Source organism: Bufo bufo, chromosome 10 (assembly GCF_905171765.1).
Source record: "Bufo bufo chromosome 10, aBufBuf1.1, whole genome shotgun sequence".
In the NCBI taxonomy this organism is placed as follows: Eukaryota; Metazoa; Chordata; class Amphibia; order Anura; family Bufonidae; genus Bufo; species Bufo bufo.
Genome location: NC_053398.1, coordinates 18245885 through 18272766, shown reverse-complemented (window position 1 = coordinate 18272766; position 26882 = coordinate 18245885). Strand labels below are relative to the sequence as shown.

Genomic DNA, 26882 nt, shown 5'->3' with positions numbered 1-26882 from the left:
TTTTGAACTGATTTTATTTATTTCAGTCCACACTTCATAAACACTACATATCCAGGGAGTTATTCTGATGCCTGATTGGAGTTGGGAAGGAATTTTTTAATTCCCCTAAAGTGGAAAAAATTGGCTTCTACCTCACAGGTTGTTTTTTTTTTTTTTTTTTTTGCCTTCCTCTGGATCAACTTGCAGGATGACAGGCCGAACTGGATGGACGGAGGGCTTTTTTTGGTCTTATGTACTATGTTACTATATACATACACACACTACATACATATACAGTACACACACTACATACTCAGTACATACACAGACAGTACACACACACACACACAGTACATACATAAACACTGCGCACACACACACAGTACATACACAGTAGTACATACACACTGCGCACACTACACACACAGACACACTGCGCACACTACATACACACTACTCACACAGGGGCTGCGGATCTACCTAGCGCTAATTGCACAGTAACATTCCAGGCATCACGTGATCATTGCGCTCAGGGAAGAGAGCAGGGATCTGGATGATCACGTGACACTGGTGACGTCAGATCGGGAGAGACAGGAAGCGGGATACCGACACCCAGAGCCCTCCTTCCTCAGAGTCCAGAGCGGAGCCGCGACCGGGAGCAGGGTGAGCAGGGAGCGGGCAGAGCGGCAGTGCGTCTCCCGGGCCTTCTCCGTCCTTTTAAATCTTCTCTCATCCCCTCTTCTTCTTCAAGGGCTTCCCCCACCCTCCATATTAACCCGTCACCATAGTTCAGTGCTGCCTCCCACCTCCATATTAATCACCCTGTCACCATAATCCAGTGCTGCCCCCCAGCCTCCATCCCACCTCCATATTAACCCCCTGTCACCATATTCCAGTGCTGCCCCCCACCTCCATATTAACCCCCTGTCACCATATTCCAGTGCTGCCCCCCACCTCCATATTAACCCCCCTGTCACCATAGTCCAATGTTGCCCCCCATCCCACCGCCATATTAACCCCCTGTCACCATATTCCAGTGCTCCCCCCCATCCCACCTCCATATTAACCCCGTCACCATAGTCCAGTGCTGCCCCCCACTCTCCATCCCACCTCCATATTAAACCCCTGTCACCATATTCCAGTGCTGCCCCCCACTCTCCACCCCACCTCCATATTAATCACCCTGTCACCATAGTCCAGTGTTGCCCCCCACCGCCATATTAACCCCCTGTCACCATAATCCAGTGCTGCCCCCCAGCCTCCATCCCACCTCCATATTAACCCCCTGTCACCATATTCCAGTGCTGCCCCCCACCTCCATATTAACCCCCCTGTCACCATAGTCCAATGTTGCCCCCCATCCCACCGCCATATTAACCCCCTGTCACCATATTCCAGTGCTCCCCCCCATCCCACCTCCATATTAACCCCGTCACCATAGTCCAGTGCTGCCCCCCACTCTCCATCCCACCTCCATATTAAACCCCTGTCACCATATTCCAGTGCTGCCCCCCACTCTCCACCCCACCTCCATATTAATCACCCTGTCACCATAGTCCAGTGTTGCCCCCCACCGCCATATTAACCCCCCGTCACCATAGTCCAGTGCTGCCCCCCACCCTCCATCCCACCGCCATATTAACCCCCTGTCACCATAGTCCAGTGCTGCCCCCCACCTCCATCCCACCTCCATATTAACCCCCTGTCACCATATTCCAGTGCTGCCCCCCACTCTCCATCCCACATCCATATTAACCCCCTGTCACCATAGTCCAGTGCTGCCCCCCACCTCCATCCCACCGCCATATTAACCCACTGTCACCATAGTCCAGTGTTGCCCCCTACCTCCATCCCACCTCCATATTAACCCACTGTCACCATAATCCAGTGTTGCCCCCCACCTCCATCCCACCTCCATATTAACCCCCTGTCACCATAGTCCAGAGTTGCCCCCCACCCTCCATCCCACCTCCATATTTACCTCCCTGTCACCATAGTCCAGTGCTGCCCCCAACCTCCATATTAACCCCCCTGTCACCATAGTCCAGTGTTGCCCTCCACCCTCCATCCCACCTCCATTTTAACCCCCTGTCACCATAGTCCAGTGCTGCCCTCCATCCCACCTCCTATATTAACCCCATCACCACATTCATTATATCTATGATCTCCAGAATCCGCCCCCTTTCATTGCGCCATTGACACGTACTCTTCACCACCCCCACCATTTCTGACCCCCCCCATTATACCACATCTATATCTTTCCATTATCGTAGACCCCCGTATACCCTGTAGCTGCCTCTACACTTCCTCCCGTCTCTGATAACTTCTCGTATATTTCTGAAAAACTATTTTAATTCTGCTTCAAGTTGTATGTAAATTAGCCGTAAAGTGTCCGCTGGGCGTTGCCTTGGCAGGGAAGAGTCCTGGGAATCTCTCGCAGCCCCCACCCCTCTTCTCTTAGGTCGTCTTTCCTGTCCTATAAATGTTGTTCTTGCACTGTGCGTTCCGGATCCTGTGCCGCTGTCTGAGAGAGGCGCATGCGCAGTAATCTCAGGCAAAATAAGTGTGTGTGTGGGGGGGGGGGGGTTGGACACTTCCCTAACATGGCAACACCCAGCGGACACTTGGCATCTTTTTTTATTTTTTTTTCCTCCCTGTGATATCATTCGGAATAGTTTTTTTCCCCGTTATGCTTCTGACAACCTTGGTGCATATGGACTTGATACCTTTTTCACCTGTACCGTGGTGTCAGCGGTCTGTAAGGGTAATTTAGGCCAGTTCACTTTAGGCTTGATTCAGAAGATGTCCGCTCCCATCTGCGTCCGCAAAACAAAGACGTAGCGGGACGTCCGTAGGGCATCCGTTGCGTGCATTTTTCTTCTGGACCCTTCATTTGAATGAATGAGTGAATTGCGCTGTTTATATGGGTGCAGGGCGGATCGTGCCTGCTCGGAAATGACTGTTGTTGAAATTGGGGCTGTCCGGCCTAGGAGTGGGCAACCCCATTGGTCCTAAATGGTGCCCCATAGTCCTGCACTTGTCTCCCCGTTCCTGGCTGCTTCCAGTCCTTGCAGGACCAGAAGTGGCTCGGTCATGTGACCACTGCGGCCTATCACGGACGTCAGCGGTCCCTTGTGATTAAACGGCATGTCACCACTTGGTCCTACAACACTGGAAATGGGATGACGGCGCCGGCATGGTGGAACCATGGGTGCGTTTTTTTATTTATTTTTTATGGGGCACAGTGGGGAAAATTTATTTAGCAAATGGCTCAGAATGGGTTAATTGTTGACTGACCCCCGCCGCTTCCTGGTTCCCCCCTGGTCTCGTCTTCAACAAACACAAGAAGTGCCTTATTTGCAAGTCGGTTGCCGCAGCAGGCATTTCCTGTGTGTCAGGACGGTGCCCGGTGAGCGGCGGGGGATCGGCGAGTAGTGCTGCTTTTAATTTTTAACCTTTTTCCCGGCTGGACAGCACCTTTAGGCACACGGGGCACTGGTGGACTTGCCCCAAATCCGCATGTGGTACTTGCATTTTTTTGGTTGCAGACTTTATGCGGCTTTCCACGGATCTAAACCTTCCATCGAAAAGGGAGAAATCGCACAAACGGTTGACGTGCTGCCAATTTCAAAATCCGCAAGTCGGGTGAATTCCGCACGGAAGTAAAAAAAAAAAGCAAAGTGTCTACGTGAAATTTGTCTAATCTCATACATTTACCGGCACTATTCTGCGAAACAAAAACGTGCGCGCGGAGCCTTACTGTGCCTAGAAATTCCCCGCTTTTTGGGTGGTTTTATGTGGGCGTTCTCATTGTGTGGCCTTTTGTGAAGGTGACATTTGTTCCCACGACTGGTTTGACTGGCTTCTGGAGTTTACTGTCCGTACCGGTCTGTGACCAAAGGTAACCTGCCCCCTCAGGCGCAAGTATATGCCATCCTGTGGGTACAGACCTATCTGTAGCTGGAAGTCGACCCGGTCACACTGGAGACATGTGGCGGTATTAGGCAAGGACTACGCGTCGCAGAAAAGTGGCGCCGCGTTTTTTAATTCTAGTCAATGGTGTTGCACGCTGACATGCTGCAAACTGCGTTGAGTCGCAGACAATCCGTCCAGCTTGGATTTCTGTGCCACTGTCGCCTTGCATGCCCGGCATGGAGCAGTGTGACGCCACTGACTATCATCACAAAAAATGGCGTGCGACATGCCGCAGTGTAGTTGTACCGTTTTTACCGTGCGACGCATGCCGCCGCGTAGCCCTTGCCTTTTGGTAGATCCCTGTATAGAAGTGGCGCTCAGGATCTCTTTGCTTTCAGTGAGTGCAAATCGTCGTGGTGCAGAAAACACTGACAGACGGGCCGCTTCTCACATCTGGCTGTTTGCTACAACTGCATCCAGTCTATGATTCCTCTGCCGGCTTCACATCGCTGTTGCTTTCATGCATTTTTAGGGGTGCGGCAATGGTGCCGTTTTCTGCACCCCCACCCCGTGCAAGTGAATATACCCCAAAATGAGAACCCGATTTCAATCCGGATTCAGTGAGGGACATTTATCAAAATGAATGCAAGTGCATTAGTGCTGTTCCCTATAGCGCTACATCGTTTCCAGTCTGGTTGCTATAGACAACTGCAGTTTTTTTTGTTTTGTTTTTTACTTTGCACTAATTTTATCAATTCCCCTTGTTGCGGTGGTGCACGATGGTTTCCCTTCAAGGCGTTTTTCTATGGAGGACAGTGATAAGTGACCTTGCGATTGTCATATTAACACTAGCACTTGTGTACACGTGTTTAGGAATTCCTTAGCTGTTTCCCCTGATTTCACCCAGGTTATTGCTGGTGACTGATCTCGTATTGCTGTTTCCCAGGGGTGACGATGGGCGTTGGAGGTGCCACCTCTACAGGGGCTGTGTGTGTATGGAGCAGGGGAGGTCAGGGAATGTGGAAGTGTCGCCTGCACAGGGCGTGGCGGATCACTATTTCCCGGTTTCACCTTCCTTATCGTGTACAGACCTGTGCCCTGCGTTCCTCCGCTCTCTTTGGAATGTGAGGGGTTAAGCTTTGCACATAACATGTGGTGGTCTGGGGAAAGGGAGAAAGTGCTGATCCCGTAAAGTTGGAACGAGCCCGGGACCCTGAGTCATTGTCACGTTACTGTGTGCGCTGGCGGCATCGATGTAGGACGGCGCGTCTCCAGACCTTGTGTGATTGAAAACCATCCGCGAGTCTGCACCTATGTCGTATCTCCACCATTGTGTAATGTGTATATAGCAGGGGTGGAAAATGACACCCCATCCTGGCCAGTACGCATGGACGCAGTGGGGTTACCTGCAGACGGTGTGGATCATGGGGTCATTTATCAAATCTACGGTGCCAGTTTTGCGGTGTAAGAAAGTTGCAAATAATGCCAGCGTGCAATATCTGCTGCATATTTTTGCGACCTTTGAGACTTGCTGCATTTAGGGTGCACTCATGTGACCGTATGTATTTTACAGTCCACAAAAATACGGATGATGTCCATGTTGCATCCGTTTTTTTTTTTTGTTTTGTTTTGCAGACCCATTGTAGCAATGCCTATTCTTGTTTGCAAAACGGACAAGTATAAGACATGTTATGACTTTTTTTTTTGCGGGGCCACAGAACGGATGTACGGAGGTGGGCGGCGCACTGTCTGCAATGCATTGGTCTGCATGCAATCTGCAAAAAATGCGGATCGGATGTGGATCATAAATACGGTCGTGTGAATGGGGCCTTAGAAGTGGAGTGGTCAGGATTTCAGATGAGAACCCCTTTAGGTCTCATTTATGATCTGCGACTTTTGCAAAAAAAAAAATCCGATCTCCACGCCAGACACGGTTGCAAGATACGATCAGGTGTATGTGTGCGGCCTTACGCAGCAGATCTTCCTCCTGAAATTCCAAGTGGAAAAACCATGCCTACCACGTATTGTGGGCACCCCACGGCACTCCACCTGTTGTGAAACTACAACTCCCAGCATGCATACTTGCTCTGCTCTTCTGTGAACTCTCATAGAAATAAATGGAGCATGCTGGTAATTGTAGCTTCGCAACAGCATTGTATGTGAATTTTTATTTTTTTTGGGGTTTTCGCTGTATGTTACTTTCCAATTTTGCAACGGTTTTTGATGCAGATTTGACCCAGGACTTTTCATTGCACAGATGACATGCTGCCGATTTCTAAATCTACACGGTAGCTGGCGCTGAAGGATTTTCCGCATATTTGCACGTAACGCACACCATGTGCATATACCCTTACAGGCGTTCACTGCAGATTTCACCATTTGCAGTGCAGAGCGTGTAATCGGTAAGACCTGCAGAATTTATCCTATCGATTTTGCATCAAAATGCGCATTATTTGCTGATTTTGCTGCTGCGGACTTTCAGCAGATACACTGTGAATTGTCCGCAGCAGAAAATCCGCCCTGGACTCGACCTGTGTGCACACAGCCAGTAGTTGGCGTAGAGCCGCAGGACGCCGGTGTCCAGCCCTGAGATCGTCAGCAATGCAGTAAATAGATAGCTCTCATTGAAGGGCGCCCAGGGACCTGTTATGTGACCGGGGTAATCTCCGAACAGCAGCTGCCCGTAATAATTCTATCTAGACGGCAGCAGTGTCCATATGCATCCTGTCAGTGGTGAGGAATGGCTGCGCAGGAAGCACAGCGCGGTCAATACTTGTACATAAAATATGACAAATTCATCATCTCACTCGCTGGAGACCGGATAGGCCATCAGCGTTTTATCTACGGGGGGCCGACCTCTGGGGAAAAGCCACAGCAACCCTCCCTTGGGTGTTTTTGGGTGCGGTAAGGCCAAATGTACAGGACAAACCCACCCGCGTTGGCCAATGGCGGCATGATCCGTCGCACAGTATTGGCGGGTGTGTCCTGCCGCACAGCAGTGTCAGGTACTGCAGCTCTTTGCATCTTGGAGGACAAATGCTAAAGGCCTAATAAGTCCCAGAATAACAACTTAGGACTTATACATAGGATACATTTATAATCAGTGGGGGTCCAACTACTTGGACCCTCTCAGATCACGAGAACAGGAGCCCATGTTCCCCCGCAGGCAGGAGCCCATGTACTCCGTATGCATTCCGTTTCCGTTTTTCCGTTCTGTTCAAAAATAGAACATGACCTATTATTGTCCGTATAACGGACAAGGATAGTACTGTTCTATCAGGGGCCAGCTGTTCCGTTCCGAAAAAAACCCCGAATGCACACGGACGTCGTCCGTATTTTTTGCGAATCAGTTTTTTGCGGACCGCAAAATACTGAAAAAGCCATACGGTCATGTGCAATAGGCCTCAATAAATTTCACAAAGAAATTTGATTCGTGATGAATTACTTCGTCATGAATCGCATTCCATTGTATGTAGCGGGCACAATGATGGGGACCCCCCCCCCTGTTATTTATCCCCTCACGATATCGGACATTAACATTGAGGGCTTTCAGGGGTTAATCAGTGGTAAAATAATAAAATACTCGCCTTATCCATTTGCTCGCGAAGAGACCGTCTCTGCAAGTAAATGGATGTGGTAAGTAATTATTTTTTTTAATTCCATTTAAAGAAAAATTGATTCGTTACCTCTAAGCGCGAGGAAATTCAGCTTCGTGGTGAATCAAATTTTTCCTGAAATTCGGATCGAAACATAATCTATAATTCCCATGTATTCCAAAATGGTACCATTGAAAACATTTTTTTCTTCCACCTTTTGAAGGAAAATATATTGCGTTCTGTCTCTTGGGGTGCGGCGGCATTTTCTGCCTGATGTGCTATTGTTGTGCAGAAGTAGTAAAAAAATAATATAAAAAATGAGCTTTAGATATTTATCGCTGTAATTGTACTTATTCCATGATGTAAAAGTATCACTCTGGTTATAAATTGAAAAGGCAAAAAACAATGGCTGATTTTTTTTTTTTTTTTTTTTTTTTATATATATTACCTCCCGACCGCCCCCCCCCCCAAAAAAAAAAAAAATTTCCTGCAGAAAAATCCCCAAGAAAATGGAGAATAAGATCAATAATTTTCCTTAGGCCCCTTTCACACGAGCAAGTATTCCGCGCGGATGCGATGCGGGAGGTGAACGCATTGCACCCGCACTGAATACCGACCCATTCATTTCTATGGGGCTGTGCACACGAGCGGTGATTTTCACGCATCACTTTTGCGTTGCGTGAAAATCGCAACATGCTCCTCTTTGTGCGTTTTTCACGTAACGCAGGCACCATAGAAATGAATGGGGTTGCGTGAAAATCGCAAGCAAGTGCGGATGCGGTGCGATTTTCACGCACGGTTGCTAGGAGACGATCGGGATGGGGACCCGATCATTATTATTTTCCCTTATAACATGGTTATAAGGGAAAATAATAGCATTCTGAATACAGAATGCATAGTAAAACATCGCTGGAGGGGTTAAAACAAAATAAAAAATTTTTTAACTCCCCTTAATCCACTTGTTCGCGTAGCCGGCATCTCATTCTGGCTTCATCTGATCTCTGTGCAGCTAAAGGACCTTTGGTGACATCATTCCGGTCATCACAAGATCCATCACCATGGTAAAAGATCATGTGACGTACCATGTGATGACCGGAGTGACGTCACCAAAGGTCCTTTAGCTGCACAGAGATCAGATGAAGCCAGAATGAGATGCCGGCTACGCGAACAAGTGGATTAAGGTGAGTTAAATTTTTTTTTATTTTGTTTTAACCCCTCCAGCGCTATTGTACTAAGCATTCTGTATTCAGAATGCTATTATTTTCCCTTATAACCATGTTATAAGGGAAAATAATACAATCTACAGAACACTGATCCCAAGCCCGAACTTCTGTGAAGAAGTTCGGGTTTGGGTACCAAACACGCGCGATTTTTCTCACGCGAGTGCAAAACGCATTACAATGTTTTGCACTCGTGCGGAAAAATCGCGGGTGTTCCCGCAACGCACCCGCACATTTTCCCGCAACGCCCATGTGAAAGAGGCCTTAAAATGCACCTTCACCAGGATCAACCCTATTAAACCAGGCATGCTGTCTGCTAGGGTTGATTCTGCTGATTAAAACAATACCAGTCTTGTGAAAATCGTTTGTGGTGGTCCCAAGATAAAATACTTTTTTTATTTATGCAAATGAGGGCTTCAGTGCTGGACCAATCTCCTTAGCTTTCCAGTGCTGGCCACACCCCCCAGGGCACTGAAACCCTCATTTGCATAAAAAAATCTATATATTTTTTTTTCTTTTCCCGAGAACCCCACAAGACTGGTATCGTTTTGATCAGCAGGCCTAACCCTACCAGGATAGGTAATAAGCGACTGATCAGTAAGGGTCTGACCGCCGGGATCCCCACCGATTACAAGAACAGGGGTCCCGTGTCTCATGTTTAAATGGATCGGTGGCCGAGCATGCACAGCGCCCCTGCATTCAAATTTTATGGGACTGCCGAAGATGACCATAGCTTGGCTGTCTCTGGCAGTCCCATAGGTTGAATGGAGCGGTGGCATGCGTGATTGACCGCCACTCCATTCGAACGGGGGACATAGGACCGCCAGTCTTGTGTTGGTTGTGTCACAGTAGTCCCCCCTACTGATCAGACCCTTCTCTATCCAAGCTGCCCTTTCTCTGCCATTCAGATCGCCAATAGAATTATCCCATACTGTATATGGTTGGAGTTCTTCCTAAACCAGCGCTGCAAAATAATAGCCCTGTACAGGCCACAAGGGGTTAAGAGGTTGGTGACAGATGTCAGGCTGCCCCGTGCCGTGTGATGATTCCTCTTTATCTACCACTTTGTTCCAGAACGAGACGTGTGGGTCACGGGCAGGGGTCCAGCAGTTGGCACAGGGCTCATTACGCCGTCTCTGGTAGATGAGAGGAAGCGGCTGATAACGTAGGGATTGTGGAGGAACTCCGAGTGTGAGAGCGATACGGATGCAGGCGAGAGAGGGGGATTCCTGGCAGCCTGACGTGGCCCGTCCTGCACAATGAGACCGTTGTTCTGTCTGTAATAATGATTAGACGGTGAGGGGGAGGAAGTAGTGATCTGGCGTGGACGGAGGTTTAGGGTTGCGCTGCTGAGGTCGAAACTGGAACCTTAAAGAAATGGTTTGAGTTTAGAAAAATAGGACTAATGTCTTCCAGCAACGGCGCCTCAAGTGTCCACAGTCCACAGCTCAACACCATTCAGTGGAATAGGACTGTGCTGCAATTCCGTACACGGCCCACGGACAAGAGTGGCGCCGTAACTGGTTTGGATAATTGTGGATTTTGAACAGGAGTTGGTTCTGACCAAATTTCCAGTAGTAAAATGGTGACATTGGGCACCTTCTCACCATCGTGTAAGTAATAGTCTACTTAAATAAACTTAAAGGGGGCGTCTCACTTAAGGAAGTGGCATTTATCATGTAGAGGAAGTTAATACAAGGCACTTACTAATGTATTGTGATTGTCAATATTGCCTCCTTTCCATCACATTATGCACTGCTTGTTTTCATGGTTACGACCACCCTGCAATCCAGTAGTGGTGGTCGTGCCTGCACACTATAGAAAAAAGTGTGCTTTTTTTTTTTTTTGTATAGTGGGCAAGCACGACCACTGCTGCTGGATTGCAGGGTGGTCGTAACCCCTGAATATGAGCAGTGTATAATGGGATGGGGCAAAGGAGGCAATATGGACAATCACAATACATTAGTAAGAGCCTTGTATTAACTTTCTCTACATGACAATCTCTTACTAACAAAGCTAGAGCCAGCCCTGGACCTCCCATGGATCCATACAGCTCCTCATTCATTGCTTCAGTTAATACGCTAGATTTATTTCAAGCTATCAGTTTGGGGGGGTCCTCCTTTCTCAGAGGGGCATGTCCTTTCTGCTGCAGCTAGTTTGAAGTACAGAACTGAGCACGTGCTAAAAGAGCAAACTGCAGGTGGCGCTATACAGATGGATTTTATTGAATAATTCAGTAGCTATAATACATTTTTAATTACAAAAATATTCAGATCCAGGTGTTGGTTTGAAAAAAAATTTAAAAAATTTTTTGCGGGACAACCCCCTTTAAAAGTGGCACTGTGCTTTCAGCGAACTTTTGATATGTCAAAAGGACATATGAGAAGTTTTGGTGGGTGGGGGTCTGAGCGCTGAGACCCCCATGATCTCTATAATGAGGGTAAAGAAGCGTTCCCTTAGAGCGCTGCCTCTCCTCGCTGCACAGGACGGGCCATAGACTTTCTATTGAGTCCTTGTCGCTCCCGTCTTGTGCAGCGAGGAGAGAGAGCGCTAAACGAGCGCTTGTCTCCCTCCTTTCTAGAGATTTGTGGGGGGTCTCAGCGCTCAGACCTCCATCCGTCAAAACTTCTGATATGTCTCTATAAAAGTTTACTGAAAGCGGAGCGCCACTTTAAACCATATTTATTGGAATACAATTTCAGAAATTCCTAGATTGATAGAACGTAAAATTATATTTCTGATTAACATTTTTCTAAATTTATATAAAAATGAATTAATTACACAATATTAAGGCTCCATTCACACGTCCGCACCCGTTCCGCAATTGTGCGGAACGGGTGCGGACCCATTCATTTTCTATGGGGACTGAATGGATGCGGACAGCACACAGTGTGCTCTATGCATTACCGGAGAGCGGCCCCCGATTTTCCGGTCCGCAGCTCCGGAAAATAATAGAGCATGTTTTATTCTGGTCCGCGATTGCAGACAAGAATAGGCATTTCTATGGGGGTGCCGGCCGGGTGTATTGCGGATCCGTGTGAATGGACCCTAATAGTTAATAATCTTTTTAGCTGGTGTCGGTACACCTTCCACTCCACAGCCCTGATTGTGGAACATGTAAAGAACGTCACGGGCTCAGGTTCTGCTCCTATACTTGGCATAATTGGTGGCCCGAAAGCATGTCGCTGGTTTTGGGGAGCAGGAGAGGACAGTAGTGTTTGACTGCGGGGTTCCCACCTAGGGCTTGGCATGTCCCAGGGAGTTGGCGCACCCACATATGTCGTGTCTGGATGTTTTCTGTCTGAATGTTACTGTATTTTGTCCTCTCCGGTCCACCGTACTCGCATCGTACACAAGTGGGGGAACGCATAGCGGCGTTCAGTATAGAAACGTTGTGTGCCAGCTTTTGCACTGCACTGGTTTTCACAACCATAGCCCAGTGATGCTGGTGGTGATCATATGGAGTCTCCCAGTCCCCAGGGTACCATCCTTCCTCGTCTTACCCATGACCCATACGTAGCCTGTAGTCAGCAGCTGTTTATGAGCATTATTAACTCATTTATGCAATTAAATACAAGACAGCCCAGTTCTCCCAGTATACTGTTATACTGGTGACGTCAAAGTTTCTGTTTGTCGCTGTGTAAATAATTCTGCTTAATGACCTAGGAAATTGGCTTTTTTTTGACGCATCGCAGCTCAGCCTTAATCAAGTGAATGGGGGGTTCAGTTGCAATACCAGACGCAGCCTGTGGTGGCGCTGTTTTTAGAGCGATCTCGTACACCCCTATTAGTGAATGTGACACTTTGAACAGCGTGTAACTTTGTAATATGCTGTGTTTAAATATCTCATCGTTTTCAAGATCTCTGCTTGCTGTCAGTTTTATGCAGCCCTATAATCGTATCCAGTCCTAGACGATTCTCGCTGATGCTGATTCATGAGAACGGGGCTCTGCTGCAATACCAGGCACGGCCACTATACAGCGTACGGCGCTGTGCTTGGTAAGCCTTGAGGAGGCAGCAGTACAGCTGTTCGGCAGGAGACCCCGTAGTCGGACACCGCGCCAATTTCGTATTGACCTATCCTGTGCATACATCATCAACATAAGAGTCCCGGAGAACCCCTTTAAACTTAATAGGCCCTCTGCGTTGAGCTATCTGAGAGCTAGGGCCCATATATTGTTCTTGCACAGGGGCCCCTCTGTTGTCTGTAGCTCCTAGAGCAGGCATGTCCAAACTGCGGCCCTCCAGCTGCTGCAAAACGACAACTCCCAGCATGCCTGGATAGCTTACAGCTATTAGGGCATGCTGGGAGATGTAGTTTTGCAACAGCTGGAGGGCCGCAGCTTGGACATGCCTGTCCTAGAGGATTGGCTATAATTGTAGCAACCCTTCAGCTGCGAGAAGCATTAGGTCAGTATAAGATTCCTGCCTATGAAAAATCACTGTCAGTGGATGCTGGGAGTTGTAGTGTCGCAGGGTCAGTTGGTTACGGATCTGTACATTATCAGATCACGCATCCATTATATGGCCGGTGATGCAGAGGTTACGCACACTGGCTTGAGTGCCGATTTTTAATATTGATTGCCGGTCCTCTGCATAGGCCGTCAGTATCTGATCACTGGAGGTCACGCCCCCTGCCTGATCAGTTTCCGGGTAGTGCTGCAACTAAACAGCTCCATCCATTGCATAGTGGCCAGAGCTGGTTACTGCAGCCGTGCTACCAGATCTCTTCGGGATTAGCTGATTGGTGGGGGGTGCGGAGTGTTGAACCCTCCACCATCGGATAATGAGGATAGGCTATCGATATTGAAATCCTGGGCAGCCCCTTTTAACTCGATTGCACAATTCTCATGTAATGGACGGACGGCTTTTATCTTCTAGATGTGGAAATCTGCAGCCGGACATTCTCTTTCCATTTCTGTGGATGATGGAGACGATTGGGACACAGATCCTGACTTTGTGGTGAGTTTGAAACGCGATAGCACCGGGCCTGACTCACTGCCTGTTTGGCTCCATTCCTTTCTGATTCTGCACAGGCTTTTTATATTTTTTTTCTCTTTTTTTTTTCTATTTTTATGAATCAAGCTCAGTCACTGCAGACATACAATGTTCTACAACTTTCTGTTCAGCAAATGGATTTATCATGAAGACAAAGTGAACACAAGGCACTTTCCTAATGTATTATGATGGTCCATATTGCCTCCTTTGCTGGCTTCATTCATTAATGGCTTGTCATTTATTAATGGCTTGTTTCCATGGTTACGGCCACCCTGCAATCCAGCATCGGTGGTCGTGATTGCACTAGTCTCTTCAGTGGCCCGGAGCATGCAAAGGCCAGCTCTTTTTCCTATAGAGTGCAAGCACGACCACGCTGCTGGAATGCAGGGTGGTCGTGACCCCATGGAAACGAGCAGTGTATAATGTGATGGAAAAATGAATCAAGCCAGCAGAGGAGGCAATATGGAGAATCACAATACATTTGTAAGTGCCTTGTATTTACTTTATCTACATCAGGGATGCCCAACCTGCGGCCCTCCAGCTGTTGCAAAACGACAACTCCAAGCATGCCTGGACAGCCTACAGCAGGGCATGATGGGAGTTGTAGTTTTACAACAGCTGGAGGGCCGCAGGTTGAGCATCCCTGATCTACATGGTAAACGCCATTTGCTGAAGTGACACAACCCCTTTAGGCCTGGGCTACACTGCAACGTTTTGTAGCACAACTGATTTATTTTAACTATTGAGCTACAGTCCAAATTAATGCTTTCAGTTGAATGCAGCCTTGTGGACTGCAGCTGTCGCTCAATAGTAAAAATCAATCAGTCGCGCTTCAAACAGTCGCACTGTAGCTTAGGCCACACTTTCATGCACTAACCTTCAGATATATCTGTCTGTTCGTTCTGTTTTATGCTCCAGTCACATCCAGAGCTGCGTTGAGATTTTATAACTGAAAACCGGCACTAACCTTCTTTTTTTTTTTTTTTTTCATGTGTTTGTTTGCAGAACGACCTCAGTGAGAAGGAACAGAGATGGGGAGCAAAAACCGTCGAAGGATCTGGGCACCAGGAGCACATCAAGTAAGTTATTCTCAGCATAAGTATCCACCATTCAGGAAGTCCTGGGCTGACTTCTCTCATACAGTCATCACAGCTACAGCCGGGTCTCTGCTGGGTCCCCCCTGGCCATTTCTGCCCTGATTGTCAAGGAAGGAGCCAAGCCCCTGCAGTACGTGGCTGCATAACTGAGAAGATGGCTTGTGTAGAAGAAGTGGCTATATTGTTAGCTGCCAGAGGGGGAAGGAGTCTGATTCTGTCTAGAACCCGACTCCCGCCCTTTGATTTTAGTGGCTGCTGATTAATGCTGCATTTCAACAGCTAATAAGTGCCCGTCAGTTGCTGTCCCCAGCAGTATCAATTGCTCTGTTAGAGCATAACTGCATCATGACGGGGGTTCCCCCACTCAGGATGCCCATTATGGGTGCCCATTTATTTGACTAGCTGCCATGTAATGGCACGTGTCCTCTGCAGCATAACATGCCGTGCCCTACTGCCAGCTGGTGATGCAAGAACAGATACGATTTGTGCCTTACGTCACTAGAACTTTGAGCCTTGGATTTTACGATTTATTTTTAACCAGTCTGTGTTTTTGTGAACTTTTTTTTAATACATGTTTTTATTTTATATCTTTTCTTTAGCATCCATACATTGAGGGAAAATGTCTCCCAAGAGCATCACTCCCAGAGGCAACAAGAGCAGGACGAAGGCCCCAAAGCCTCTCACGGTTATGGAGGAAAGTTTGGTGTGGAGCAGGACCGCATGGACAAGGTGACATGCAGAGCTCGTGGCCTAGGCTGGGTTCACACCGCGTTTTAGCCCCTATGCTGGCCCTTTCATCAGGGGGCATACTTTGAAACCAGGAAAGTGGTATTTAAACCTATACCACGATGGATCCATTCACTTCAGGGAGGCAAACGGAGTCCAAAGGATTCTTCTGGTTTCACTTGATTTCAGTTTTTTCCCCCGTGCTATTTGCAGGACCCAGTAGCTCGATTTTGACTCTGTTTGCCTCATTAAATTGAATATGTTTGAGTATCGTAGCCCGATGGAAAGCCCAGTGGGGGGTGGGGAGGGGCAAAATACATTGTGAACCGAAAAAAAAGTTTTCCAATTTTTCCTGCATAAAATGAGGTCACACACAGGTCATCAGTATCTGATCGGTGGGGGTCTGACACCTGGGACTGTTAGAGAAGGCACCGAAGTTGTCACTAGTGCTGCGGCCTTCTCCGTGCTCACCAAGCACAGTGCCGTCCATTTGATAGCGACTATGCTTGGTATCGCAACTCGGCCTCATTCATTTCAATGGTGTCGATCTGCGCCTTGGTCATTTGACCTATGAGTGTGACGTCACATGGCCTAGGCAAAGCTGCGTGAAGGCTGCATGCGCCACTGCGCTGATCGGCATGGGTCCCGGGTGTCGGACACTCACCGATCAGATACCGATGACCTATCCAGGGGATAGGTTATCAGTAAAAAAAAATAAAAAAATCTCAGAAAACCCCTTTAAGGCCCCAAACAGACTTTGGTCATACATGGGTTAAAGGAGTTTTACTGTAATAAATGCAAAGTGAAGTTTTATTTTAGTTTGTGGTGATTGAAGCCGTTTACAGTCTGATTAATGTGAGACCTCTACCCTTTCATATTTGGCGCACACAGTGGGCAGCAGGGCCTGGTTTGGCTGCACTCGGACACATTGTAGTGGCTGACGTCATCAGACAGGACGCAGCTGATAAATGGAAGGACTGTTTAATGGGAGCCATTGAGGTGTCTGCCAGCTGATTTACAAGCCTCACATCAAAAGGCTTCATCACTCAGATCTCTGCCTGCATGCAGGGAACGGGAAATGATGGGTGGAATAATCCCAGGGTTTGGCTAACAGAATGGAGGCCTTCCTGCTCCAGTCCAGTCACTGGAGATGCAGTTACTGAACAGCTGGTTATACTGGTAGAGCACTATAATGGGTACTAATTAAAGGCTTCCTTCTCATTCCAGTCTGCTGTGGGGCATGAATACCAGACAAAGTTGTCCAAGCACTGCTCCCAGTCGGATTCGGTGAAGGGCTTTGGAGGGAAGTTTGGCGTTCAGACAGATCGTGTGGATAAGGTACAGTGTCCTTTGTAGTGCGTGCTTGTTGCTTTTGTTCGCCGAACATATAGAACTGTGCTCCATACACTTTCATAGGCTGCCTGTTGACTACCAGAATCCCTTCTATTGAAAACTGCTGTCAACTCTGCTTTTCAATTAGTCCATTCTGCAAAAAGATAGAACGTGTCCTATACTTTGCTGCAAAATGTTCTCCACAGACCCATTGTATATTGCAGACCCGCAATTTGTGGACCGCATAATACATAGTCGTGTGCATGAGGCCTAAGATTGGGTGCTAATCCTCATGCAGATCCGCAGCAGCGCAAACTGCGGCAGAAATCCAAGGGTCACTGGAAAATAGGTGTTGGAAAATATTCCCTCTTGTGAACCTACCCTTAAAGGGGTTATCCAACATGCACTGTGATCCCGTATGGCTGCCACTTCTGTAATCACTTGCCGTACATTGGGAACGCATTTCTAGCCAGGGATTGCAACCTGCAGCGCAAGTGTGAGTCCGATTCTGTCGCAAAAGAGCTTGCAAAAGATTCAGACTCCGGCATGTGCCGTGGGTGCTAGCAGCAGCAGCAGCAGCATTGGATTGTGACTCGTCTCTGATAACTCCTTTAAGGCTCTGTTCACATCGGTGTCCGTTCTGTCATATTTGATGGAAAGAATATGGCTGCATACAGCCCTAATTTTTTAGTCAAAATGGTGGAAAATGAGGCAGAAACCGACAGACCCCAGCACGATGGGCATGGTTTCTGTTTTTGATGGTGATGCAAAGGGGAAATGTATCCGTGTCACGTAATTGCACCAACGCCATAATTATAAGACTTTATGCAACACCTTTCTATTTTTGGTGGGAAGGGTAAAGAAAAATGTCAGTGAGTGACCCCACGTGTGACCTGGTCGTGTTCAGCAGCGGCTTTGTATTCGTTAAGTGCACATTATATCAGAATATGGAGCCCATCACATCACAATTAGGGTCGATTCACACTTCCGTAGTGTGTTGCGTATTTGCAATACACCCGTCTGATGCCCTCATAGAACTGCCTATTCTTGTCCGCAATTGCGGACAAGAATAGGACATGTTCTATTTTTTTCCGGAGCCGCGGACCGGAAGATCGGGGGCGCGCTCTGGAAATGCGGATGCGGACAGCACACTATGTGCTGTCCACATCCATTCCTGCCCCATAGAGAATGAATGGGTCCGCATCCGTTCCGCAAGACCCATTCTACGGACGTGTGAATGGACCCTAACACACAGACCTTCCATGGAACGATTCTCATCTCACCTGAATTTGACTTATCTTCATCAGTTGTCATAACCTCCCTCACACAGCAGGGGGCGCCTTCTTCCCCAGGCTTTCTTCCATCATGCACATATATAGATAAGAGCACTGATGATCCTGGGGGAAGCTGTAAGCTATTCTATCATCTTTCATCTCTTACCGATCTCTCTCGCTGTCCTGATTACAGCGTGTGCAGAGTTGCAAAGAATTTCAGGTGTAATAGAGCAGGGATGGCCAACCTGAGGCTCTCCAGCTGTTGCAAAACTACAACTCCCAGCATGCCCACACTGCCTACAGCTATCGGCCTACAGCAGAGCATGGTGGGAGTTGTAGTTTTACAACAGCTGGAGAGCTGCAGGTCGGCCATCCCTGTAATAGAAGAGACATGAGTTCTCACTGCTGGAAGTCCATGAGCTGACCTCTTCCCCTAGTGTTTTCTCTTTGGGCTTTTCTTGGCTTCCACCAGAGAGGTGAAGACAGGCCGTAGACTGTCATTGAAACCAATGGAGCATGGTGCCTGATGCACCTTTTGATCTAGCTATTGGTGGGGGCAAGGGTCATAACACGTGAACACCGACCAACAAGGATTTCTGCCATGGTGCTGGCTGTAGCATTAGTGTTGATTCCTCATTGTTCAATATATTTGCACCTAGTGATGTATTACTTGTTCAGTGTCTTGGCTTTAGGCCTCATGCACACGACTGTTGTGTGTTTTGCGGTCCGCAAATTGAACGGATGGCCTCCGTGTGCGTTACGCAGTTTGCGAACTGCACAGACAGCCATTGATATAACTGCCTATTCTTGTCCGCAAAACGGACTAGAATAGGACAGGTTATATTTTTTTTGTGGGGCCACGGAGCGGAGCAACGGATGCGGACAGCACACGGAGTGCTGTCCGCATCTTTTGCGGCCCCATTGAAGTGAATGGGTCCGCACCAGAGCCGCAAAAAAAACTGCGATGCAGACCAAAACAACGATTGTGTGCATGAGGCCTTAAGTTGTGGATTTTCTCTTACGATACCTGATCTGTAACCCTGCTTTTCTTCTACAGTCGGCCGTGAACTTTGAATACCAAGGGAAGACTGAGAAACACGCGTCCCAGAAAGGTAGGAAGCCGCCCACAGACTTTTTGAAAAAGAGGTTGTTGCCTTTATATTTTTTGGTATGGTGCATTTAATTAAAAGCACAATGGCCACGGCACACATGTGCAACCTAAGGCTGTGCTCACACCGCGGACCCTCGGTTGTCATGGGTCTGAGTCGTGCTGCACGCAGACACCCCGCCATGGAAGGGGCATCTCACTTTTTCATAAGCTGCACAGAAAAGTTAGCATTGGGTAAACTAGAACGTGGATTTCACTTGGAGGCGGCAGTTTCACAGTGGAGGTCACGCCAAATCTGCACAGAAAAATTGCTTTGTGACCTTACCCTTATAGGTTCAAGCTAAACAAGTCCAACAAGAATTTTACAAGGAGTCTGGACTGTAGATGGGTGACTTGTGGCTCTTGGATGTTTGTGAGGAACATATGTAAGAGCAGTAAAGCTCCAAATTATCTACAGGTTCTTGTAATAAGCAGCTGAGTAATGTTTTACTTATACCTTACTTATCCTGTACTAATCCTGAGTTACATCCTGGATTATACTCCAGAGCGGCACACACTCATTCTGCTGGTGCAGTCACTGTGTACATACATTACTTATCCTGTACTAATCCTGAGTTACATCCTATATTATACTCCAGAGCTGCACTCACTATTCTGCTGGTGGAGTCACTGTGTACATACATTACTTATCCTGTACTGATCCTGAGTTATATCCTGTATTATACTCCAGAGCTGCACTCACTATTCTGCTGATACAGTCACTGTGTATATACATTACTTATCCTGTACTGATCCGGAGTTACATCCTGTATTATACTCCAGAGCTGCACTCACTATTCTGCTGGTGGAGTCACTGTGTACATACATTACTTATCCTGTAGTGATCCTGAGTTGCGTCCTGTATTTCAGAGCTGCATTTGCATTTCTGCTATTGAAAAAAAAAAAACTTTAAAAGAGAATAATTTCGAAAAACCTTTTTCAAATCCTGAGAAAAAGAACCCGCGCTGACTTGTTTGCTGCCTGCAAAAAAATGGGTATTGACGCACTTGATAGAGTGGGTTATCACATATAGTGTTAAATACCTATATAAGTGTTGCCGCAATAGGCCAAGTGTATGCTGACACTCGATTTTTACTCCTTTTGTGATAACATACTCCTCTATCTTGTTATATCTGGAGTTTCTATCTGGAGGATAAGTGGCAAAGTAAAAATCGCTTTACATGTGATTTATTATTAGAGCAGTACTACATGCGGTCTAAGTGGCAAAGTACTAATCGTTATACATTATTACTTTGCCACTTAGACCGCATGTAGTACTGCTCTAATAATAAATCACATGTAAAGCGATTTTTACTTTGCTCTAATAACAAATCGCATGTAAAACGATTTTTACTTTGCCACTTATCCTCCAGATAGAAACTCCAGATATAACAAGATAGAGGAGTATGTTATCACAAAAGGAGTAAAAATCGAGTGTCAGCATACACTCTGCCTATTGCGGCAACACTTATATAGGTATTTAACACTATATGTGATAACCCACTCTATCAAGTGCGACAATACCCATTTTTTTGCAGGCAGCAAACAAGTCAGCGCGGGTTCTTTTTCTCTGCTTTTGATATTAGGTCTCCTCCTACTCTGTGGTTTTTCTGGCAATTAACCTTACAGTAGAACCCTGCAGCGACGGGGCCTACGCATATTCCAATTGTGTGGGCTCAATTTCCTTTCTCCCCAATACAGACGGCAGCGCGAGTGTCTATTTTCTGTTTTTTATTTATTTTTCAAATACTGTTTTATATAATGGTTCTTCATCCATTGGCATTCTAGAGGGTGAAGCAATTTTCCCAATGAATCGCTCCATTCTGTAGAAATGTAAAACTCTTCATATTTAGCTAATTTCAGCAGAGATGCCGAATGTTACTGACTCCATGAAATAACATCTTTCCAGATTACTCCAGTGGCTTCGGGGGCAAATATGGAGTTCAAGCGGACCGCGTGGACAAGAGCGCCCTCGGCTTTGACTACAAGGGCAAAACGGAGAAACATGAATCCCAGAAAGGTTTGTGTCACAATGAGAAATGTGACTGGTGATATGTAGCCTGCAGCTAGGGAGCGGAGACCTTGCAGAAGCTGCGGGGCATTCGTCTTCCTAGGAACCACTGCTCGTCCATAAGATAATGCTGAACAGAAATGAAACATTGTTCCAAGGGAAGGCGAAGAAATTCCTTGGGTCTCGGCTATACACGCAGACACCCCGACCCAGCACATATGTGTATATAACTTAACGCCCATTTACTCGCATGGGGATGAGCTGCAATGTTAGACAAAGCTAATGGGCAAGAGTGGTATTGTTTCTAGGGGGCAAAAAAGACAGATTTAAAAAATAATAATAACAATTTGTGAACAAACCCTAATGAGTGAACTCTATTTCCAGCTGTTTGAATAGATACATAGCTGTGATTCTGCTAATTAAAACACAGTTTTTCGTTTGTTGATCCGAGGCTCCATTCCTGAGGTATGATACTTGTTCTTAATATGCAAATTAGGCCTTTGGTGCAGTGAGGGTGGCACCATTGCTCTTGTTGCACCCATGCTCCACTCCTTTCTTTGGCCAGCCCGTTTGGTGGACAGGGCCAAACAATGGAAAAACAATGAGGCAGGGACTGGCCACGGAAAGGAACAGAGCTTGGATGCAACAAGAGCAATGGTGACGCCCTCATTGCACCAAAGGCCTAATTTGCATATTTAGTAACAGTATCATTACTCTGGAATGAAGCCTCAGATCGACCAAAGAAAAAAAGCATTTAATCAGGTGAACCACATTAGATTATGCAAAAAGGTTGGATTGGGAGGTCGCTAGTGACAGGCCCCATACACTGTTTTTTCTTTTCAGTGCTATCCTTCCCCTGTTCTCTGCATCCTGGCAGGATGTTTACATACAGAACTTCCTGCTGGGTTTTCTAACCAATCCCAACATGCCATGCTCCACCTAGCTAACATGTAGAGAAAGGTTTGGGGGCATGACTACTGCAGAAGGAACAGTGACGCAGGCACTCAAGCGAACCTTACAGAGCAAAGCCTGGTGGACTCAACAAAAAGCTGGTGGAAACAGGAAGTTCTGCATGTACACATTCTGCCAGGATGCAGTGATGATCAGAACAGGGGAAAGAAAGTGCTAAAGTTAAAAACGGATATCTGGGGTAAAAATATGCAGTGTTTGGAGTGCTCTGTGCAGATGAAGAAAGGGTCTTTATGAAACTGGAGAACTCCTTTAAGACCCCAAAAATAGAATATATAAAAAAAGACGTGTATAGTACACTAATAAGCAATTTTGACTGTCCAATAAGAACCTTCTGTTGGTGCTTTCTGTTTCTGCAGATTATTCCACTGGCTTTGGTGGGAAATTCGGAGTCCAGGCAGACCGTGTGGATAAGAGCGCTGTAGGATTCGATTACCAAGGAAAGACTGAGAAACACGAGTCCCAGAAAGGTGAATCGCTTCTATACTTCAGTGCTGTTTTTTTTTTTTTCCCAGTAGCCTCCTATGAACGAAACTACAAAGAGATGTGGCTTATGTATGTCTTCATGATAATTGCAGTTTTTGGTGATGTTCCAGCAAGACGGAACTGATTTGAAAATCCGTTTTTGCCATGTATGCATTTTACTTTGCGTCAATAATGTGCACCAGAACAACGGCGCAACCCATTAATAAATCTGACGCATTTTGCAACTCCATTTAGTTACTCTATTTTGTAGAACATTTTTAACTGCTTAAAGGACTAATAGTTCCGACATTTTGAGACACAGCAATACCTAATTTTTTTTTTGGTTTTATATATTTTTACATGTAAAATTGGGAAAGGGGGTGATTTTAAACTTCTACTATGTTGGTGTTTATTTTTTATTTTTTTATTGCTTTTTTTCACTTATTTAATAACTATTAGCTCCTTTAGGGGACTAGAATCTGGGATCTTTTGATCCCTTGTTCCATTCACCCTAATAGAGATCTATTAGGGTGAATAGGATTCTGACGTGCTCCCTGCTGAGTTGTGCTATGTGTACAGCTCAGCAGGCAGATTACTATGACAGCCCTGGGAAACCTCAGCAGACCACAGGCCGTCGTGGTAACCGATCGAATCCACGCGATTTCACTACGGGGGGGGGGGGGGGGCTCCAATAGGAAGGCAGAAGAGACTCATCCCTCTGCCTTACCTCACAGATGTCGAGATCGGTGTTGAACGCGGTATCAGAAGCGTGATCGCCGTTCCCTGTCATTGTGGCCGGGTGCCGTCTCTAATACCACAGCAGTCCGCTCCATACAATTGCGGACGCGCAATGTACATGTACAGCATTATGTGTGAAGAGGTTAAAAAAACGGTTTAGTTACAATAGTGTCAACTGCACAGCTCAGATTTGGTGCCCCAGGTTTTTAGCACCATTTAAGCCAGAAGTCTGTCATGTTTTGCTTACTAAACCTCCCCCTCTTTTTTATTTTTAGATTATTCCAAAGGTTTCGGTGGTAAATACGGCGTGGATAAAGACAACGTAGACAAAAGCGCTGTGGGGTATGAGTATCAAAGCAAGACCGAAAAGCACGAATCCCAGAAAGGTTCGATATTGTTACAGTCTTCTTCTTATGTCCCTGGCCCATCATTGTGACCCGGGACGTGTTCAGCCCGTATCTGTATCCCGCAGTGGATACACACAGAGGGTAGTAGACGACCACCTGGAACATGTGTGTGTATGAGGCTGATATATGGAGAAATCTGCAGAGAGGAACTAAAAAATAATCTCGTAACAAGAAGACTAACATTTTCATTTTCTCCAGATGGGAATTAATGTGGTATTTCTCTATATTTTCTTGCTAGTGGTGGCAGTATATAGATCCTGTCCCGCGCTCCCCATTTGAATGGAGCGACAGATACGCAGGAGTGTCCGCCACTCCATTCAATTCTGTCATCTCTGTCAGTGCCATAGAGTGCAAGCTCTCGCCTGTCTCCAGCAGCCCTGTGTCTTTCAAACAGGAAAGCATGGACCCCTGTTCTTGTGATCAGCAGGGGCTCCAGCGGTTGGACCCTTGCCTGTTAGACAATCCTTTGGATAAGGGATGAGTTGTCTTAAAAGCCCAACCCCTGTAAGTGAATGCATCTGCTAAGCTATACATTTGAATAGCGTTTTCAGATATTCAGTGGTATCCTCCCCACGTAAAGCCCAGCGGAGAGCAAAACCATATATGCCCCTAACTGCTTAAAGGGCTTCTGTCACCCCACTAAAGTTTTTTTTTTTGGTTACTTATAATGCCTATACTGCGATTTATGCATACATACTGTAATTAATCATTTTCGTTCAGCAGATTCTGTTAAAAACGTACTTTTAAAATATGCAAATTACCTTGCTACCAGCAAGTAGGGCGTCTACTTGCTGGTAGCAGCCGCATCCTCCTATCCTAAAGACGCCCCCTCCGCTTGCTGATTGACAGGGCCAGCGGACGGGATCTTTCTCTGCTGGCCCTGTTTGCATTCAAAATCTGGCGCCTGCGCCGTACCTGTCTTCAGTCGGCGCAGGCGAACTGAGAGGAGGACGCTCGCTCGGTCGCTCCTTCCTCAATGCGCCTGTGCCGGGTGTAGATGTGACGTCATCGGCGCAGGCGCATTGAGGATGGAGCGACCGAGCGAGCGTCCGCCTCTCAGTGCGCCTGCGCCCACTGAAGACAGGTACGGCGCAGGCGCCAGATTTTGAATGCAAACAGGGCCAGCAGAGAAAGATCCCGTCCGCTGGCCCTGTCAATCAGCAAGCGGAGGGGGCGTCTTTAGGATAGGAGGATGCGGCTGCTACCAGCAAGTAGACGCCCTACTTGCTGGTAGCAAGGTAATTTGCATATTTTAAATAAGTTTTTAACAATCTGCTGAACGAAAATGATTAATTACAGTATGTATGCATAAATCGCATTATAGGCATTATAAGTAACCAAAAAAAACTGTTTAGTGGGGTGACAGAAGCCCTTTAAAGGGGATTACAGTGATTTTAAAGCAAATGTCCGCAGCAAGCCTGCTGAAACAGTAAATTCATACTTACCTGCCCCACGCCGCTCCGGTCTTCCGCTCTGCCTCCATTCTCCTGTCCTCCGTGTTGCCTCCATCTTCCGATCCCTGCACCGTTTTCTTCCGATGGTGCGTACAGACTGGCTTTAGCGGTTATGTGGCCACAAGCAGCACGTCCCCGCTAAAGCAAGTCATTGACTGGAGCGGTGCATGTGACCGTGCCCATGCACCACCGAAAGAAAGCGGTGTGGAGACCGGAAAGATGGAGGCAGCATGGAGGATGGAGGCAGAGCGGAAGACTGGAGCAGCGTATAGCAGGTAAGTATGAATCTTCTGCTTCAGAAGGCGGGCTGCGGGCACTTGATAAAAAATAACTTTAGCCGGAAAACCATCTGCTTTTCAGCACAATAAGTCTAAAAATTCTGAAAAGGCAAAACTGTGTGAATGAATAAAAAAGAAAAACTTGAACTGTTGACAATCAAATTACAAAAATCGCATTGATAGATGAAAAAAGTTACGGCCGTAAAACTACCTGAACTGGTTAACAAGTTTTTCCTAAACGCAAACCCAATGGAAGATGAAACCCCTGACAAAACAACACCCACTAAAATGAATGAGCAGCCATGTAATACAAGGACGCATTGCAACCGAATGTCGCTCTTTGTAGTGTCTCCTCTCCTTGCTGTTTGTAAAGAACCCCCCCCCCAACCCATCACGCCGATATGACTTGATACTGATATATATTTGAAAATCAGTTTTTGGCATGTATGCATTTTACTTTGTGTCAATAATGTGCACCAGAACAACGACGCAACCCATTAATAAATCTGGCGCATTTTGCGACGCCGTTTAGTTACACCCGATTTTGTAGACCATTTTTAACCGCATAAAGGACTATTAATAGTTCCGACATTTTCAGACACGGCAATACAATTTTTTTTTTTTATTGTTTATATATTTTTAGATGTAAAATTGGGAAAGGGGTTGATTTTAAACTTCTACTATGTTGGTGTTTTTTGTTTTTTTCTCGTTTTTTTCACTTACCGTATAAGACGAGTTTTTTGGCACATATCTTTGTGCTCAAAAAGCCCCCTCGTCTTATACTCGAGTCTAGGTCTGTATTATGGCAACTTACATTGCCATAATACAGACCAACAGTGGCGTAGCTATAGGGGTCGCAGCGGTCGCAATTGCGACCGGGCCCCTAAGTCAGGGGGGCCCACGGGGGCCCCCCAGGAGATAATGAGTAAAGCCCTGGATAATTTATTTGGATATCTTACTTTGTTTTTGCTCTGGTAATAGCAGGCAGTGCGAGGGGGGGCGCTCACTCACTGACGTCACGCGCCTGCGCCACCTAGTGGGAGAAGCAGGCGCGTGACGTCAGTGAGTGAGCGCCGCCCGCCCGCACTGCCTGCTATTACCGGAGCTAAGACAAAGTAAGATATCCAAATAATCAGAGTATAGAGCTCAGCAATGCGCAATGATTAAAGTTAAAGTAGTTACTGATTATTTTATAAATATACTGCTGTGAGCGTCAGGGAGGGGGATCTGTGGAGGGCACTGTTTAGGGGAGATCTGTGGATGGCACTGTTTAGGG

At 46.8% G+C, this 26882-nt stretch overlaps 1 protein-coding gene across 4 annotated transcripts in view; it reads left to right on the top strand.

Annotated features, from left to right (window-relative positions):
* The first annotated feature begins 548 nt into the window (after positions 1-548).
* CTTN (cortactin) overlaps positions 549-26882 on the top strand; it is a 39566-nt gene continuing 13232 nt past the window's right edge. For all 4 annotated transcript variants that reach the window (XM_040409094.1, XM_040409093.1, XM_040409091.1 and 1 more), the window contains exons 1-9: positions 549-642; positions 13592-13672; positions 14714-14787; positions 15405-15534; positions 16759-16869; positions 19195-19249; positions 21194-21304; positions 22624-22734; positions 23743-23853. In XM_040409094.1, coding sequence (XP_040265028.1) covers positions 13592-13672; positions 14714-14787; positions 15405-15534; positions 16759-16869; positions 19195-19249; positions 21194-21304; positions 22624-22734; positions 23743-23853 — 784 coding nt within the window. In that variant the 5' untranslated portion in view covers positions 549-642. The remainder of the gene's footprint in view (positions 643-13591; positions 13673-14713; positions 14788-15404; positions 15535-16758; positions 16870-19194; positions 19250-21193; positions 21305-22623; positions 22735-23742; positions 23854-26882) is intronic.